Here is an 18926-nt window from a genome sequence, read left to right on the forward strand (position 1 = left end):
ATTCTTATTTAGTAGCATCACAGTGGAAAGTGTACCAAATTGTTCAAGATGGCTTTATAAAACATACACACTTATCAAAAAAAATAAAAAGCACTGTTTTACATTTTTGCACATCTTTAAAGAGAAGATAGCTAGATTCCCATATCTGCCTCTGTATTCAATCCGTTGTGATGTTATTTTGGATGAATTATATAAAGAAAATCCAGCATCACACAGATAAGAAGTTGGAAAAGGGAGGAGAACTTTATTAGTCTTTTCAGATAACTGTGGATATTCTTTGATAGTACACTAATACTCGACAAGGAGAGTTTCTTTAAGGTTAGCGCAATAAGGAATCTGAATCCAAACTAAGGCTCTCTTCATAGTCTGTTAAATTAACATATATTGGTCTGTCTTACACTTTGAATGGATCAGTTACTCATGCATGATTTTGAAAATCATGCACTGGTCACTTGGAAAATACTGGTTCACAGAGTTATGCAGATTTTCTAAATGTTAACACATTTCATGATATAATATCAAAAAAATCACATTCATTAACATCGCCACTGATTTCATTTAAAAGTATATTAACTATTGGGATGTTACCAGGCTCACAGTGACAGATACAATTCTTCCAAAATTAAAATTTTCGGGCTTCCCTGGTGGCGCAGTGGTTGAGAATCTGCCTGCCAATGCAGGGGACACGGGTTCAAGCCCTGGTCTGGGAAGATCCCACATGCCGCGGAGCAACTAGGCCCATGAGCCACAACTACTGAGCCTGCGCATCTGGAGTCTGTGCTCTGCAACAAGAGAGGCCGCGATAGTGAGAGGCCCGTGCACCGCGATGAAGAGTGGCCTCCGCTTGCCACAACTAGAGAAAGCCCTCGCACAGAAACGAGGACCCAACACGGCCATAAATAAATAAATAAATTTTAAAAATAAATAAATAAAAATAAAATTTTCTCTTGAAAATTCAGGCAAGTACTGTCAGTTATTTTTCCTCAAACTGACAAGCTCACTGTGTTCATTTTCAAGAAAATGTCTATTTTTTTTAAGTAAAAATAGTGTTCCAAAAAAAAAAGTGGTTAGTGTACCTAGTAACTCCAACAATAGCACAAGTGCTTTTCCTCAAGATTACCATCATGCTTTGGTATGCTGCAGGGTGCTTTATGAGTACCCCCTATATCATCAACACAGGCTATTAAAAAGCTGTGTACTCAAGAGCAGAAACAATAAAATTAACATTGTTACAGTTCCATCAAGTACGTTCTTAAGTGAACCTGGCTCCTTTTTTTCCCCCTACCCTCCCGAAACTGGCCCTTCTTATAACTGCAAGTACATGGCAACGAAGACTACAACAACTAGTTTGGTTTGGTGTCATCGCCCTGGTTTACACTCAGCCTCCAGCAATAAAGCACCACCACTGCTTATGCACCATCAGCACAAATGTCAACAGATTTGGTGATCCTCAGACCACATTTTAAGAACCCTGACTGAGGCAAAACCCAAGTGTCATTAAGATTAAAAGGGTTATAATAAGCACTAAATATATGATTTGTCTTTTGAAGAAAAACGTATCTGCTCACATGGCAGTGTTTAGAGGATATAGAATAGGAGTGGTTGTCTCTGGATAACAGAGATAAGTGACTTTTTTTGTTGTCATTTTTCTGGTTTGTATTTACTCATTTTTCAACAGTAAACACTACTTGGTATTATATGAAAATTCAAAAGGGAAAAAAAATCATTTTGCAATATACAGATCTTCCTCAGACTTACAACGGGGTTTCATCCTGATAAACCTATCATAAGTTGAAAATATAAGTTGAAAATGCATTTTAATACACCTAACCCACCAATCATAGCTTAGCCCAGCCTACCTTAAACGTGCTCACAATACTTACATCAGCCTACAGTTGGACAAAATCATCTAACACAAAGCCTACTTTATAATAAAGTGTTGAATACCTCATAACATAATTTATTGAATACTGTACTAAAAGTGAAAAACAGAATAGTTGTAAGTGTATCGGCTGTCCACCCTCATGACTGCATGGCTAACTGGGAGCTGCAGCTGATGCTGCAGTGTGAGACGCTGTCCCACCATGCTATCGCTAGCCAGGGAAAAGAGCAAAACTCAGCATTTGAAACACAGTTTCTACTGAATGCACATCACTTTTGCGCCACCAGAAAGTCGAAAAATCATAAGCCAAATCGTCATTAAGTCAGGCACTATCTATATACATATGTCAAATCATTATGCTGTACATCTTAAATTTATACACTGTTATATGCCGAGTATATCTTAAATAGAGGAAACAGAGTAGGGTTCGCTCCCTGGTCATTTTAAGTCCACAAGCAAAGATGGGGGAGTCACACGCAGGCTAACTGCCTGTCTTATTTGCTGATGCTCAGGTCTACCAGCTTCTGGGTTATAATCCTGAGGTGAAGTATTACTCTCCCTCCACCAAAAGACAAGCTCATTCAGAAATGAATATATATGCTATTTCATTAGATGGTAAGCCATCTAACGAAAGTATAGCAGAAGAATAGCAGAAGTGGAATAAAAGCAGAGGGCTATGTCCCCTGGTTACTGTACCTGATTTCTGGTTCCGGTCAATGAGAGGCAGAGTGCTATCATCATATGAATGACTGCTCTGGCTTCGAGAAGCATTGTTTAGATTCACCTGGAGGCAAACAAAACACAATAATGTCACAGAGTACTGAATTCACCCTTATCTTATTCCTTAATGGGCTCAGACTTTTAGGTCCTTATTCCTGAATACGATTCTTACCAAAAGGTAACTCGTAAGGGTTAAATAAACACCTATATAGTGAAACAAAACTAGGATATTAGGGCTTCTCTGGTGGAACAGTGGTTAGGAATTCGCCTGACAATGCAGGGGACACAGGTTCGAGCCCTGGTCCGGGAAGATCCCACACGCCGCGGAGCAACTAAGCCTGTGCGCCACAACTACTGAGCCTGAGCTCTAGAGCCTACGAGCCACAACTACTGAGCCCATGTGCCACAACTACTGAAGCCCACGCGCCTAGAGCCCGCGCTCCCAACAAGAGAAACCACCACAATGAGAAGCCTGCATACCACAACAATGAGTAGCCCCCGCTCGCCGCAACCAGAGAAAAGCCCGCTTGCAGCAACGAAGACCCAATGCAGCCAAAAATAAAATAAAATAAAATAAAATAAAATAAAAAAACAAAAAAAACACTAGGATATTAGGCTTCTATTTGTGTTCTGAACAGATTACAAAGGTATCAAACACTCACGCTATCAAGGAGATACAGTCTCAGAAAATGACAGTTCAGAAAATGGCAAACTCCTTCAAAGGGCTAAGGCAGATTCGGAGAAAGTCAAAAAGGCCATCATCATCCTGCATTACCACTGGCATTCACACTGTGCTATGACACAGAGGAAGACCAGAGCTATTTCAGCAGCAAATGAACTATAGGCACCATTTTGGGGGAAAAGTTAATAAATGATTTCTTTACACACAGAGACTTGGGGCAAAAGTAGACTCAGGGGAAGTTCCCTGGTGGCCTAGTGGTTAGGATTCAGCGTTTTCACTGCGGAGGCCCAGGTTCAATTCCTGGTTGGGGAACCATCCCACATGCCGTCAAAATACAAAAGAAAAAAAACAAAAAAGTAGACTCAGTGTGACAGTGAAATAGAAGAACCAAAGACAAAAGCATTACCTGAGACCAAGGGGGAAAAAAGGTGAAAGTCTCAGTCCCAAGAGTTATTCTACCTGAAAGTCTGACTTCTTCCATCCTTCTTTTTCCAGTGGCTTCCGCAGTTCCTTGTATCCCCAGATTGTCTGTAATACAAGCGCTGCTGCTCGAACTTCTTTTTCTGAGCGGTTCCTTTTGAGGAAAGTAACACCAGATGGAATTTGGATGTAAGACGAGGGAAGAAGCTGAAAACTTGTACTCTCTAATATAATGTAACGTACGGATATAAATCCCAAAACGGGCAAGATCAAGTATTCACCAAGTCCCATATTTTAACTCAGACGGTGACACAAAGAAATGTTTGATGTAAGTCTTATCAATTTATGGATCAACATGAAGACAGAAAAAAGAGCAATACCTCTTTATACTTTCCATGTAAATAAGGGAAAATAACCTTAAAAAGCAAAAGGGGAAAGCCCCTTCCCAGCAACCCCTCTCTCATATTCAAACTTTTCCAGTTGTAATTTTAACTGTTAATCTCACCCTGATTTGTTGATCAAAACCAGCTTCTCAATACCCTGTGTTTCTCGAAGCTTTTTGGCAGCCTCCAAGTTCTCAGCAATAACTTCATTGATGGTATTCAAAACAGAGACCACAGTGTCCTCAGAGAAATTCTGGGAAGAGCTCTGTTGCCCTCCTGGCAGATTCTTTACCAAGTTAGGAATAGCATGTTTACCTATAGCGGTGAGACAGGAGCAATGTGTGCGGGGAGAACAAGCTGAGTCAGGTTGTTAGGAGTCTAACACTACACTTAATCGCATTGCTCATATCAAGCATAGATACTATCCACATGAATCAACTTCCTTCTCCTGTAGGATTATCATTTCAAAAGAGCAAAGGACCTGGAATAGCCATGGATATACTGTCCTTCCTACTCTTTTATTTATTCTCTCTTTCAGTCACATTAAAACAATCTGAATACTTTATCTCAAATATGCTACACAGTCCATTCAGATAGTCTAATGAAAATAGTACACTGAATACTATACTACAGAATATTATACTACTATTATAGCTTAATAGAACAGTCATTGTGAATTTAAGAAAAACAAAAACTGGGCTCTGTCACTTATGGCTATATTAACTCTGGACAAATTACTTAACTTCCCTGACCCTCAGTTTCCTTATTCTAACAAAAAATTTTTAAAAAAGGACCCTTGTAAAGTGGTGACGTTTAAATGAGAATATACAGACATGCTTAACAATCCCTAGTAACAAAGTACATGCTCAATAGATAGATATTGTTATTCTATTTTTGAAGAATCAGCCCCTCTTGTCTTTCCAAGAACCATTGAACTATAACCTTCTCCAACCTCCAGATTCACAAACTATGGAGGACTAGGATTCTTCCTCAGCCCTTTCAACAAATAATTTAGCACCTGTTGGATCAAAGGTGCTGTACTAGATGCTAAGGTAACAGCTCCTCACCAATTAATTCTTTGTTGCGAGCATCCACAGCCAGATTTCTCAGGGCTCCAGAGGCAGCTTTCACGACCCGCTCATGTTCATTGGTCAGGAGGTCAGCAATGGCAGAAAGAGCCTTCTCTTGACGCAGAGCTGAGCGGATATATCGACCATACTGCAAGTAGCACATGGAAAGAAGTAGAACAGATTATAAATGGTAGCAAACTAGTTAGCTAAGTCCTCCCATCTCCAAATCCATTTTGTAAAAGGTACTCACCGTCCAGCGCCCAGCACACAAGTTCTGGATGGCCCCTGCTGAGGCTTCTAGGATGGCAGGATTCTTGCTCTCCTTGAGGAGTGAGATGTATATCCGAACCACCTCTGGCTGAAATAAAAGTTCATAGCCTGCACAAGAAAGGACAAGAAAGCAGAGGATGCTTATCAGTACCTACGAACCAGGCTCTGGCTGGTTGAACTCCAGTGTTAGTACTCTGGATTAATGGGTTTATGCTCCAATACCAGTAAACTCTCTAAACCCTCCCACCCACCCAACAGCAAACTCAAGAGATCTGACTACTACATCTGATGTAGTCAGATGTAGCCTTAAGAATAAATCAACCATGGCAAGAGCAAAACAGATATCAACTCATATGCAACTCCTGTCTCTCCCTCCTCCTAGCCTCTTCTCTCCTCCCACAGTTTACTCTGACCTTGCTTGGCACTCAAGGGATTCATTTACTCAGAGTTAAAGATTCCTCATCTCAGATGAATTATTTCTAACTTAACTGAGTCATTCTGCCCACCTGAACTATGATTAAGTGAAAGGGGCTCAAATTTAATAACATCTGAATTTTTATATCCATGGGGAGCTGTGAATTTTGGACTCACCATATTGATGAATATAAAGATCCAAACTGTGATAAAGAGACTTCTTATAACAAGTAAAGTTTGAGTCCCAAGAACTAGTGGCTACTTAGGGTACTTAAGTTTCTGGTCTAGACTACCATCAGGTCCTTATCCTCAAGTAATCTGAAGAGTTGCCATAACAAGAAGTCCTTTGAAAGTTACTGTTATTAGTTTCCAAATACTTCTGTCATCACTTCAAATCCTTAAGTCAGAGGAGACAGAACAGTGAACGTACTGTACAGCCTACTGTCAGGCTGCCAAGCACCTATCTGTGGACTACGTTTATGAGCTCTATGGAGCCTGAGAAGAAAAAGATGACTTACCTCGAGCAGGACTAGTTCTTTTAGGGAAATCCACTGTATCATTTATTGGATCCTCTGTGGGTTTTTTCCCTTTGGAAATTAAAAAAAGGGGGAAGGGGTAAAAAGTTTAAGAAAGGGAAGAGTCCATCCAGTATATTTTTTTATTCTTCAGTCAAAATCTTTGGATCAGAGATGCATCAAGAGGGGCAAAAAACAAGAAAACAGACAAACAGACAAAACACCAGGATCCCCAGCTTGTCCCTATCAGATACAAGAACAGAAAACAGGCAGCACGTGGGTAAGACAAGGATAACCACTACTGTTGCTGCCGTCCTGAGTCCTGATAACTGGGGCTGCTGTCCAGAAATAGCATGCCATGAGCCATTAGCTCAGAAGAGCTAAACTTGTTTCAGTGGCCATCCTCAACTGAATTTTCCTACATGCATCCACAGGGAAGGGTTAGGCAAAGAAACACCAGGGAAGCTAAAACCAAAACATGCAAATTAGAAGTAGGTAAGCGCCTTAAAAGATTCCACTCACCTCTGGAGAACCACTCATCTTCCAGTGCATCACCCAAGGTGGAAAGTAGAGGAGAGAAATGAAGGAAGAAAAATGCGGCAGAGAGATGTCAACAGGATCATGGGAAAACAAGCAGGAAAGCAGAGAGGAAAAGAAAAACACAGGAAACACAAAGGAGGAATGGGGGAGAAGGCCCCAGATTAGTTGAGTTCTCGGCCTTCACTGCCCAATTACTGATGCCAATACCACCACCACCACCACCACCACCACCGTCACCACCATGAAGCACACGACACAGGGGAAGCGGCAGCAGAGCAAAAAGACATCCTTGACTAGGCTGATTCCTGTACTTGCTCAACAAGTATTTTGTACCTAAAGCTAAACGTGTTCCTTCCTCTCCCCATCCTTACATTAAAGAGCAAGGAACAAGGAACCAAGACTCACCTTTGCCCTTCTTGGCCCCAAAGCAACTGGCAGCATGTGGCCCAGTACTGTTGGCAACATTGGGAGGTGCCTCTTGGTAACGTTCTGCTTGTGGGATTTCTCGGTGAACTTGATACGACAAGTTCCGAAGGAGGCAAACACAGTTCTCCACAAGCTTGGGATCACAAAATACAAGGTTCAATGAGAGAAGAGAACGACTATAGTGATTTCCTAGCAAGTACAGGCTTCCATGATTCACGTATTAAAATATTTATCCTCAAAAGCACAGCCCAATCCATCATCTCTCACAATACCTCAAGTGCCCACGCTTCTCAAAATTCTTGTAGCCTCAGGCTAACAGAAGGTTTCTGCTACCATTTGGTATGTTAACACAAAACTCAGGCTCACTCTGACTTTTTTCCTAATCAGAAAAAAAATGCAAGTATGGCTAAACAGCTTTAAAATATATAGGTGAAGGAAATTCTAAAGAAAACAGTTTTCGTCTATGGTGAACGCCCACTTTAAGGAGTGGGGGCTGGTATAGGTATCTAATGTTATTTGAAAGCCTGAGATGATAGGTCTGCACTATGGGTACCTCATGGTTGTTGTGAATGGAATTCTCACCCATTAACCTACCTTGCTGTCTGAATCTTTCTGTCCAATCTCAGCCTGAACAATGAAAATGAGAGCATCCACCAAACCGTCACATTCCCGAAGTTTCCGGCGAGCTTCACTCCTCTCCGAGCTGACATTCCTGAGGGAAAAAGGAGAGGCTTCAAGATGACTAAAATCTAGAAACCCTCTCTTAATATCCTTAACATCTACAAGCCCCCTTAATATCTTTTCTTTTCACTGTAACAAATAACGAGTACCTGTTATAAGGAAGGCACTGGAGTTGACAGAAAGTTGAATAAAACAGTTCCTGCTTTCAGGACATTTATAACCAGGCCAGGGAGAGGGGTGTATAAATAAAGTATACCAACAACAATAATTTAGGACAGAATAGATACTTCTTGTATGGAAGTACAAGTGAAGAATAGGGGCAGAGCACATAGGGGTATATTCCAAAGAGAGAAAGAATATATCGCACATTTACGGGGTATTAGAAAAAGAAATCAGGAAAACTTACATGAAATAAAAGCACTTGAGTTTAGCTTCAAAAGATAAATAAGCAGAGAAAGGCATTGCAGACAGAGGAAGAGCTCTTCCTCACCCTATCCTTCTAGTAGTTTGTACTCCATTTGTTGCATTTATTGCAGCCTGACTTGAAATACAAATAATTGAAGGCAAGAACACAGGTACACACAAGCCTAGGCCTAGACGACTGCCTTACGTGCAGTAGGTATTGAACAAATGTTTACCAAATTATATGAACAAAGTCAAAGAGGCACAGAAGTGAGGAAGATATGCGGTTTACTTGCCATTCCCCACATAAGGCATATATGATATGCAAGGGAGTAGTGACAAAGGTAGAAAAACAGGTTGAAGTCATAGTATGCAATACAAATAGGAACGGAGGCTGAGTGACAGGCTAAGGAATTTAAACTTGTTTTAAAAGCAATTTAAGTTAGTCTTCAAAAATTCTACCTTCATACTCTGAGAACCCTTATGTTACCTAAGGCAGCCAGCTGTGTTGGTGAGCACGGACTCCCACTCAATGTGGCGCGGCTTACAATCTTCATTAGGTTCCCGCTCCCAGCCAGAATGCGGAATGATCACTTCATCTGTCAAGGCATGCAGTGCATGGTCCACAATCTCCATTTTGATTGAGTCATGGGATGAGAGATTCCACAGGGTTCCTGGCAGAGACAACTCATCAGATAGCTCTCCAGCACCCAAGACAGTATGTTTGAAGAATGCCAAAGAGAATCCCCTATTCCAACATTTCTCAGTCTTCCCCAATGACCAAATACCTTGTAATGATATTCAAGCTTTAGCCTGTGACCCACAATAATATATTGTACATTATGGCTCAATACAAACATACATCCCATGAAGTAAGGTTTCATAAAACAATACTTATTATAAGCCATACCCTCTAGGCTATCTACACCCACTTCTCAATCCCAGCACCACTGACATTTTGGGCCAGATAATTCTTTGTTGTGGGGAGCTGTCCTGCCCAACATTAAATGTTTAGTGTATGTCCAGCGTTTACTCATTTGATGTTAATAGCACTCCCTCCCAACCTTCCCAAGTTATGACAACCAGAAATACCACCAGACATTGCAAATTTCCTCTGGGGGGCAAGATCACCCCCAATTGAGAACTAATGATCTATGCTATTTCTTTTTCTTTCTTTCTTTCTTTCTCTTGGAACGCTGATTGTGATCCACAAAGTTGTGTTCAATACACACTAATGGAGTATGACCCACAATCTGAAAAACCACTCTTCTAAAGCAAGGACCACAAGCACAAATGCCTATACATGCCAGGCAGGTGAGTCAGGACAAGCAGATATTTTAAAGAAATTACAAGAATATGGGTTAAGTGCCAACTGACACTCAGCTTCGATTCTGGGGAGACAACTTCCTAGGTGGTGGCAGTTGGTCAGAGATAACATGTTGGAAATTATTGTGAACTGGAGAGCACGTGCCCCAATCAGCTCAGACCAGCTACTGCCAGGTAGCAAAACAGATCCATTGCTACCAGTTCCCGCACGTTTAAAATAGAAGGCAAGAATCTGGAATTTTAAGTGAAATCTTCTGCGTTTAAAACATTAGCAAACAATGCTTTAAAATTTGGAAAACCTTGCATGATCCAAATCTGCGAGATGGATTTGACCCAAAGGCCACAACATTTAATCAACAGTCAAAGGACTAGAAATCCTTCTAGTTCTCAATCTCTCTAAGGGATAACAGTGACCCTAACCTAGCAGTTTCCCTTGGGCCTAGAACTCACCAGTAATAACTTCAGTGAGGTCCATATCACGAGCCTTTCGGAGTAATCGCACAAGAGCAGGAACACCATCACAGTTTTTTATAGCAATCTTGTTATCCTGGTCACGCCCGAAAGAGATATTCTTGAGAGCTCCACAGGCGCCAAGGTGCACTTCTTTCTTGGGGTGGTCTAACAATCCCACCAGTACTGGGATACCCTTGAGCTTCCGAACGTCAGTCTTCACCTTGTCATTGCGGTAGCACAGGTGTTGCAGGTATGCAGCTGCATTGGACTTGACAGCATCCAAACGGAATCCTAGCATGGCTATCACCTCTGGCAGCTCTGGCTGTCTCCAATTTGGGGGTGGAGGCCCTCCCTTGCGCAGGCTATCCAAGCTCGCTAAACTTCCCCGTTCGTGCTGGGCCAAAGGAGCCCAATAGTACTGGTCTGATGGTACCTCCTCACCAATCATGTCTTCATAGCTCCTGCAGTGTTGGAAGAACCGGAAAGAAAAAAGGAATACATTAAGTTGTTAAGCCTGGTTTCTTGGGGGGCTCCCATTACCCCTCATCTTCAAGGAATGAGTAACCCCAGCTCTAGTACACTAGATCTTATCTCTCCTTTGCATAAAAAATATACCGATCAATTTTTCTTAATGAGATAAGGCAATAATCTTAAACGCATCTGCAATTAGATTAAAGCTGCCATTTTTTTCTGTGAGGTTTACTAGCTTGGAGGAGCAACAAGCATTCGGAGAGTTAATCACAAAAAAGAACCAAATCCTGACTGCTTAGCGTTTGAACCATATCTGACACCTACTAAACTTCTCCAGATAGAGATTGAAATAAACCTTCAGACAGCAGAGTTAATGAAACCAACTGACTTGGTACCACAGAAATTAGCGAACAATGTCTGAGAACAGCTCTCATAAGGCCTTAGGCTAAAGGGAAAATAAGGCATTTACTTACACACAGGAAAGAGCTGGTGGAATAAGACCCTTAAACACATTTCACATTTAAGTCTCTCCTTACCCTATTTTGGAAATTATTAAAAAAGAGATGATAGAGTAAAAGCAGTAAAGGATGTCTTAACACCTCATGTGAGGACTTGGCTTTGGTATTGATGAGGTAGGTATAAGCTTGAACATTAGTTTGCACTAGTTCATCCCAAGGTCATCTCTGCTACTCAACAAATGTGTTTGAGACATAATTTCTAGTCTCCAATTTCTAAAGACAATACTTCCAATTCTGTCAAAATAGATACTACTGACCACCATCACATTTGGGATACCCAGTCACTATGAAAAGGAACAGACAGAGCAACTGAAGGTAAAGAAAAACATCTAACCAGAGATATTGCTTCCTATTTCAGTACTACCAACGACCACTAGAGGGTGAGTCTGTCACACTATTATTTATTCATAACCACCAGGAAGGAAGAGACCCATTATCAGTGAGCTCATCTCACTCTGCGGCTCCCACAGGAGAGAGGAGAATCCATTGTGTGGAACTCTCCAAATAAGCCCGTCGTTTGTTCCACAAAACCACTCCCACTGTCACCAAACCCTCAAGGTTTTAGCCTGAGCAGAGGGCCTGCCTCATAGCTGTCAACATCAACCACTCAAAAGTGATTTAAATGGACAAAGCAGTTAGTAAAAGATCACTATTTTGCAATATCAGTGAAACAAAATAAGCAGGTTATATAGCTGAGTTTTAAAAGTAGGCAACTAAACAGCATATTAAGATTCCATTTCAGTAGGGAAAAAATAAAGTCAGAGTGTGTTTACATGTATAAGAAAAAGAACTCAAAGGAAAAGCATCAAAATGTTAACAGTAGTTCTTTATCAATGGATGGTGTGCTTATCTAGTTTTGTAGTGATGATGTTTTTACTTTTATTATTATTTTAATATAAGCAATTACAAAACAACTACCATAACTGAAGATTTTGGTCACTCAAGTTATTTTTACAAGTGGATCATGACATTCTTTCCTTTGTCTTACAAATAACAAAGCTGTGCCCAGAAAGATTAAATGACTTGCTTAAGGCTACACAGCTAGTGGCAAAGGCACAACTAGAACCAAGGTCTTCTGGTTCAGTGCTTTTTCTACAAATCATTCTGCCTTACTGTTTTCATTTGACCTTGTATTACTCTCCTAGCCCCAGAACAGGAAGCAGCAAATGTTCTTGCTAGTCAAGCAGGTTTCCAAGTCCAGTATCACCCTGGAATAAACCCAAGAACCAAGCCCAAGCCCTCTTTCTTTATGTCAGTTGCCACAGCAAGGGACAACACAGAATGACCTGGCCACCAGCACCCACCTAGATCCGATCCCTGTACTAATGAGGAAGTCAGAAAAAGCAGACTCGTCAACAAAGAGAAGAAGCCAACACCCTAGGCAGACTCCTTTGGTGATAGCTGTTATCTACCACTACTCCAAGTTGCACCAACTAAGGCCTGATGTGCCCCCACCCCAGGAATAAAAGATGAGTCACATGGGAGGTGGATTTGCTGTCCAAAAGACACCTGAAAGGTGAGTGACTCAGGCTTAGGTAATGAGGCCTCTACCCCTGGGCCCAGCCCAGTCTGCTGTTCACCAAAGCTACGTCATATAAGTAAAATGAGCACCAAGGCATTTGTTTTAGAAAGTCATGACCTCATACAGAAATTCAGCAACAGCTGTTAGGATATCCTTACCATTAAGACATCCATAAATCTTCTCCCTTCATTCTTATCGTTTCTCTTTGCCTGGAAAACAGTCTCTGATTTATTCTAAAGCAGGATTGGCAGCCCATGGGCCAAACCTGTTTTCTGTACAGTCCCAAAACTAAACTAAGAATGGTTTTTATATTTTTAAAAGGTTGTAAAAAGAAGAACAACGGCATACAACAAAAACGATATACTGTTTGCAAAGTCTAAATTAGTTCTATTTGGTCCTTTACAGAAAAGGTTTGCCAACTCGCATTCTAAAGCATTTTTTCAAGGCAAACCATCTACCAGTCCAAACGTCAATTACTACACCTTTTTCACATCACCAAAGAATCCCCAGGGATAAACAGTAAAGTCGGAATTAGTGACCTTTCAGAGTGTCAATAATGTACCACCCTCTAAGGAAGCCACCCCCATTTCACTTTACAATCAAATGTAAGCACCTAAGCACAAAGTGTCAGGGTTTTCGTGAGATCAAGGTTTGTTTTTATTTGAGATTAAAACCATCACAGCGAAGGTTCTTATATATACCCTTAACTATCTCTTCTGGCCTAAAACCCTCAACCTTGTTCTTAACACCAAACCAGAAGCTGAAGAAATTCACAAGAACAAATATTCCATAGCCTCAGACACCAGGTTCCAAAAGGGGGTCAAATCTTAGGCAGAAAATATAGAAACTCTTGGCACAGAAACAAAGGCCACTCTTCAGAACACAGACCAATAACCATCACGAGTTGTTTTCTATAATTAAAATATATGATTTCTACAATGAAAAAGAGACAAAAAAGCATGTCAATACTTAGTAAAATCAGAAAAGGGAAGAAAAGGGTGGTCTTCCACAAAAACAGGCAGAGGAGGGGGCCACAACTACCTCTGATCCCAAAAAGCACTTAGACAGAGAAGGAAGAGCAACCCCTTTTTGCTGTCTTTGAAAGACCCTTTTCTTCCCTTTTTCTTGCCTACCTGAGGCGTCGCCGAGGGTCAGAGGGTGTCCCAGTCCGACGGCCAGTGCCATAATCAGACATCATGCCGTAATCCACGTCATCGTAGCCCATGCTACGCTGGTCATCCTCGAGCCCATAAGGCTCTGGATGAAAACGATGCAGATCCACACTGCTCCCACCTACCCGAACCTGTGGCTGGGGCCCATAGACATCCTGTCTACTGGGTGCCCGGTAACCTTCCATGCTGGGCCTATACCGCTCCTCAATGCGGGTCACCCGGGACAGACTGCCATAGTTGTCACTGCTACTTGGATAACCATCTTCATAGTGGCGGCTATATCCATCAGGAGGGTAGTGGAAGTTCCTGGGAAGGGTAGCAGTGCCTGCTTGCCCCACATAGGGGCCAGGGCCCCCGTTGCCATTCTTGCGGAAGTCACGACCCAGAGTCTGGATATAGTTGTTTGAAACTGATGAGGCATCTACAGGCAGCCCATCTGGTCCCATAGGGACTGGCTGGACTGTCCGTGTTGTCACAGTCTTCACTACTTTCTTGACCTTCAAGTAAAGAAAGAGAAAAGAAAAATTAATGAAGTGAACAAATTAAGCTTAAATTCTAGACCACTCTAAGAAAAGAAACGAACCTCTACCCCCAGCTCGCTTTACCTAGAAATGCCATGCAATCTACCACCTACCCTTCTCTCCATCTTATAGGAATTCTCCAGGCAGGAAAATTGCACAGGCAGTTAACTATGCCTCTAAGGGAAGCTACTGCAGACTCTTCCTCATTCCATTAGATCTTCCCATATCTCTTCTATCTTCTCTGTCTACCCAGAGATCACTTTCTCTATGCCTTTACCACAGATCAGTGGCTCCTCACCCACCCTAATTAAGTGCTCAGCCCCTCCCCTTAATGAAGACCATAGGAAGAACTTCCCCATCATCCCAGACCTTATACAAGTCTTAGCTTACTGTGGTCTCTGTGCGCCGAGTGGTTCCATCATCCGAGGTCTCCACAGAGACAACAGACATGGCTCCCTCAGGGTCCTCCTCCGTGTAGGTCTCCACAATCTGCCCTGGCTCCTGCATCCTGGGGATGGTGCTATACAAAAGGTGACTGTGATCCTACATGGAAAAGAGAAAACAGAAAGAGCTATTATTAAGCCATATATACTAACAATCCATCCCAATGAGAGGCACTGCCTCCCTAAAGACACTGCACCTTCTATGGGCCCCAGGATTTTTAGAGGGGTGCCTGTCCCCACTTTTGAATTTGTACAAAAGGGCAGAAGACATAATTTCCCAGTTCTAGTCACTTAACAAACAGGAACTGAGTTAACTATAGCTACATCAACACCCAAGTGACAGAGACAGCAGATATAACTTCCCAGTTCTGATCATCTAAGTGAATATGAACCGTGTTAAACTGCAGCTACATCTACATCTGAGGGATCCTTCAAAAAAAAAAAAAAGTTCACCCAATAAGAACTTTTAAGATGAACCAGAAAACCCCAATAAGAGCTATCTTCTGAATAGCTCTATGCTATTCTTCAGATATGCCTAAGGCTCAAGGTCAGCCAGATTCTAGGCATGGTTTTCTGCAAAGTAGAACCACGCCCATTCTAGAAAACGGATGCAGTAATTGAGAGATCAAATACTGGATCAATGGGCATTACAATTAATTCCAAAATAAAACTACATTTATACTTTGAAACTCCATTTTTTAATTTTCCTAAATGAAAGAAACTAATTAATGGGCGCTTACAATGTGCCAGGCACTTTAGAAGACACCAATATGCTCTTAAGCTGAGGAAGTAAGAAAGATATGAATAAGCAACCCAGACCTTGAGCCAAAAGAATTACCTGGGGTCCGTTGAGTTTTAGATCTGAAAATTTCTGTCGCTCAAGGTCAACATCGCCCACAAACCGGCCGTTCTGAAACATAGCCCACAAGAAGACAATTCATTTTGTGGCCTTCTTTTGCTCTATCAAACACAAATGATCTTTGTTCCAAACAGGAAAAGGCCTTTCAAGAAGACATTTGTGGCCTGGAGTCCTTCTGTCAGTACAGATAAAAGAAGCACATCACTCCTTAGACTTAACACCTCAAAATTGGAACCGGGCCTAGAACTCTGGCAGACTGGGTCTCTGGAACATAGGAACGTAAGCTCTATGAGGGCAGAGGTTTATTGTGTTTTGTTTTTGGTCAGTTTTGTTCACTGTCTCCCTAGTGCCTTGATCAGTGCCTGGCACATAATAGGTACTCAAAAACTATTTTCTGAATAAACAGCAGAGACTCAGATAAGTTCCCCACGAAATCTTTTTGGAAAGCCATAAGAACATAAGGAAACTTGGAAAGCCTAGGTTGGGGGGTTTCCAAAGCCTTCTTTATTGTTTCATGCATCTTCATGCTCTACAACCACTGGAAACTCCCATACCAGGCAGCTTTTTAAAGAAAGAGGCAAGAAGTATGAGTTTCTCTTTCCAAGTAGAAAGAAAACAAGTATCTCAACTCCCCTCAAGCAGATGTCTCAGTATCTTCATCACCAATTATTAGAGCCACAGAACACGTTCAAAAATGTCATTCTTAAGTTGCTCTGTCTTAAACAGCAGGAAATAATCTAATAACATTATACTACGTAAAAATACATTTGACTACTCCCCTTCAAAAAGAATACAGTGAGATTCAGCCACCTTGGGAGACTCTTCCCCCACCCTACTCCCATTACATAGGGAGTGTAATGCTGTAGGGAAAGGAAGTTAAACATTACTTTCAGGAAGAAGGAAGGGTGTGGTTTCATTGCTGAGCAGAAGTTAAAAATAAAAGAGAAAGAGAGAGAGAGAGAGAATCCACGTACTAAATCCTGGAATTCCCCACCACCTCCAAGGCTGAGCAATCCTGCTCTCCTTTTCAATACATACCCCTCCCTCAACCCTAACCCTCTATTCTTGTTCCTATAAAAATCCTAGGAACACTGCAAACACACTGCTTCCAAATTCCTGATCATCCCCAATTGGAATTATATCCTCTCACTCAACACGCTCCTTAGCATGAGGGACCTTCTCCATCTTAAAAAATAAATAAGTAATCAATGAAAGGACTTATTGGAGCATGAGCACTGTTCTTCGTTCCCATCAGAGATCTCTTAAAATGAAGTCTATCAGGCAATGCCTACTACATACACACACACACACACACACACACACACACACACACACAAAACCTCAGACAGATTACATCACAGCGAAGTCAGACTACAGAAACCATAGGAAACACAAGATACTTCTCATTTCTAACACCAACTCTCCCAAGTCACAGCAGAGTCAGCCAACCCAGAGACCACTGGCTCCTGTGGTTATTTGGGTTAAACAGCAGCATGATGCTCGCTCTCCAACTCTAACCGAAAGAATTAACAATAACCCCTTCCTCCAAGGAATGATCTGCACAGCCAACAAGAAGAGCATGGCGCAGGGATGCACAGTTTATGAACGCTGACTGCCACACCTTCTGAGCAAACTGTTCTCTGAGGGAGGATACAAGATGCCCAACTGCCCCAACCACTAAGTAGGCATTTAATTTCCTGAATTTCTGATATGGGGGCGGGGGGGGGGGACATACAAGAAAAAAAACAAGTAACCTGAGTACAGCTTCAAATTATAGGATCTGCCATTACTAGAACTGCATCCCAACCCAGAAACCCCACTCCAGCAAACAAGAAGTCAGATGGATGCTTCTAGAGATAAGTCCACCCAACTCAGCACAGCAGCAATATTTCCTATCTCTTAATCAGTATTTATCACGCCTGTAAAGGTTATCATGAGGCATGGGCACTGGACAGCCCATAACCACGAGGAGAGTAGTTTCCCAAGAAGGATCATAGTCTCTCTATGACCATGCCAAAGTCCTACCTGCAGGTCTGATGGAGAGAGGGGTTACCTGATGCCGGCGGGTGAGGGTGCCGTTGGCCATGAGCGGGTTGGCATCTTGTGGTGAGACCCGGACGCGTTCCAGTTGCGCCGAGACGTGGCGCCGTTCCTCCTCCAGCGCCCGGGTCAGCTTCTCAAACTGGGCCTCTTGTTCCTTCACAGAGGCCAAGATGCTGGCGGTCGACTCCACCTCTGAGTCGTCCATGAAGGTAAGGGGCAGAGCCGCCGCAGGGCAGGGTAAAAAGGGAAGGTGGATCACAGGGGGAGGAGGAAGGAGGGAGAAGGCCTCCCTCACTTCACACTACCGGGAAAAGGTAAGAGAGAGGAGAGAAAGAAAAGGTCACAGGTCAGAGAAGACAGATGAATTATTAATCCCAGAGCCAAAGATGCCCTCTCGTGGTTTTACTGCAGCACAGAAAGAGAGCCACCACCAAGCCTGGACCCACCACCAGTGTCTGTTCAAGCAGGATCCTTTGGCCATTACCCTCTTCAACACCCCACAAGAAATACCTATTGAAAGGAAAAGTGCAACTAGATCCAAGGGAGAATGTGCCTAGGGGCTGTAGTCATGACATGAGTTTAAAATTAGGTTATTCTCCCCTGGAAAAATTTGCTGGCATCAACTCAATGAAAGATGTAACTCCACAGTATAGACAAGCACACGCTCTCCTGCTGGGGCGAGCCACCTCTGAGATACGGGGGCAGTACAGATCTTACTTAACCTCTCCCAAATCTGAACACTGAAATTGCTGGAGTGGTGGCAAAATATACTAAATGAATATGCTAAATTAAAACGCCGGTAAGAAATGGATGCAGTAAAAAAAATTCCCACCATCAAAGGCAGGAAATAAAACTAAAGCCCTCAAATTGGATACATTTATAACGGGATTTTCTACTTCTAAAAACTATACTACAGGGCTTCCCTGGTGGCGCAGTGGTTGAGAGTCCGCCTGCCGATGCAGGGGACACGGGTTCGTGCTCCAGTCTGGGAGGATCCCATATGCTGCGGAGCGGCTGGGCCCGTGAGCCATGGCCGCTGAGCCTGCGCGTCCGGAGCCTGTTGCTCCGCAACGGGAGAGGCCACAACAGTGAGAGGCCCGCGTACCGCAAAAAAAACAAACAAAAAAAAAAAAACACTATACTACAATATTGAGGGCAGAATGTGTGCCTTGGCTAACAGAGGCAAGAAAGCA

General features: G+C 42.4%; 1 protein-coding gene across 14 annotated transcripts in view; it reads right to left on the minus strand.

Moving 5' to 3' along the window:
* CTNND1 (catenin delta 1) overlaps window positions 1–18926 on the minus strand; it is a 48120-nt gene that overhangs the window by 5301 nt on the left and 23893 nt on the right. For 6 of the 14 annotated variants that reach the window (XM_027114638.1, XM_027114637.1, XM_027114634.1 and 3 more), the window contains 14 exons: window positions 17744–18034; window positions 15670–15741; window positions 14779–14931; window positions 13829–14364; window positions 10182–10645; window positions 8896–9079; window positions 7917–8034; window positions 7302–7455; window positions 6360–6428; window positions 5408–5535; window positions 5155–5305; window positions 4210–4402; window positions 3744–3858; window positions 2579–2666 (listed from right to left, as the gene is read on the minus strand). In XM_027114638.1, coding sequence (XP_026970439.1) covers window positions 2579–2666; window positions 3744–3858; window positions 4210–4402; window positions 5155–5305; window positions 5408–5535; window positions 6360–6428; window positions 7302–7455; window positions 7917–8034; window positions 8896–9079; window positions 10182–10645; window positions 13829–14364; window positions 14779–14931; window positions 15670–15741; window positions 17744–17938 — 2620 coding nt within the window. In that variant the 5' untranslated portion in view covers window positions 17939–18034. Of the gene's footprint in view, window positions 1–2578; window positions 2667–3743; window positions 3859–4209; window positions 4403–5154; window positions 5306–5407; window positions 5536–6359; window positions 6429–7301; window positions 7456–7916; window positions 8035–8895; window positions 9080–10181; window positions 10646–13828; window positions 14365–14778; window positions 14932–15669; window positions 15742–17743; window positions 18734–18926 lie in introns of those variants that run through there. The other 8 variants (XM_027114640.1, XM_027114639.1, XM_027114643.1 and 5 more) reach the window with 5 other exon arrangements.

This window comes from Aethalodelphis obliquidens, unplaced genomic scaffold, assembly GCF_003676395.1.
Source record: "Aethalodelphis obliquidens isolate GAN/ISIS:26980383/991018 unplaced genomic scaffold, ASM367639v1 scaffold14, whole genome shotgun sequence".
Taxonomy (NCBI): Eukaryota; Metazoa; Chordata; class Mammalia; order Artiodactyla; family Delphinidae; genus Aethalodelphis; species Aethalodelphis obliquidens.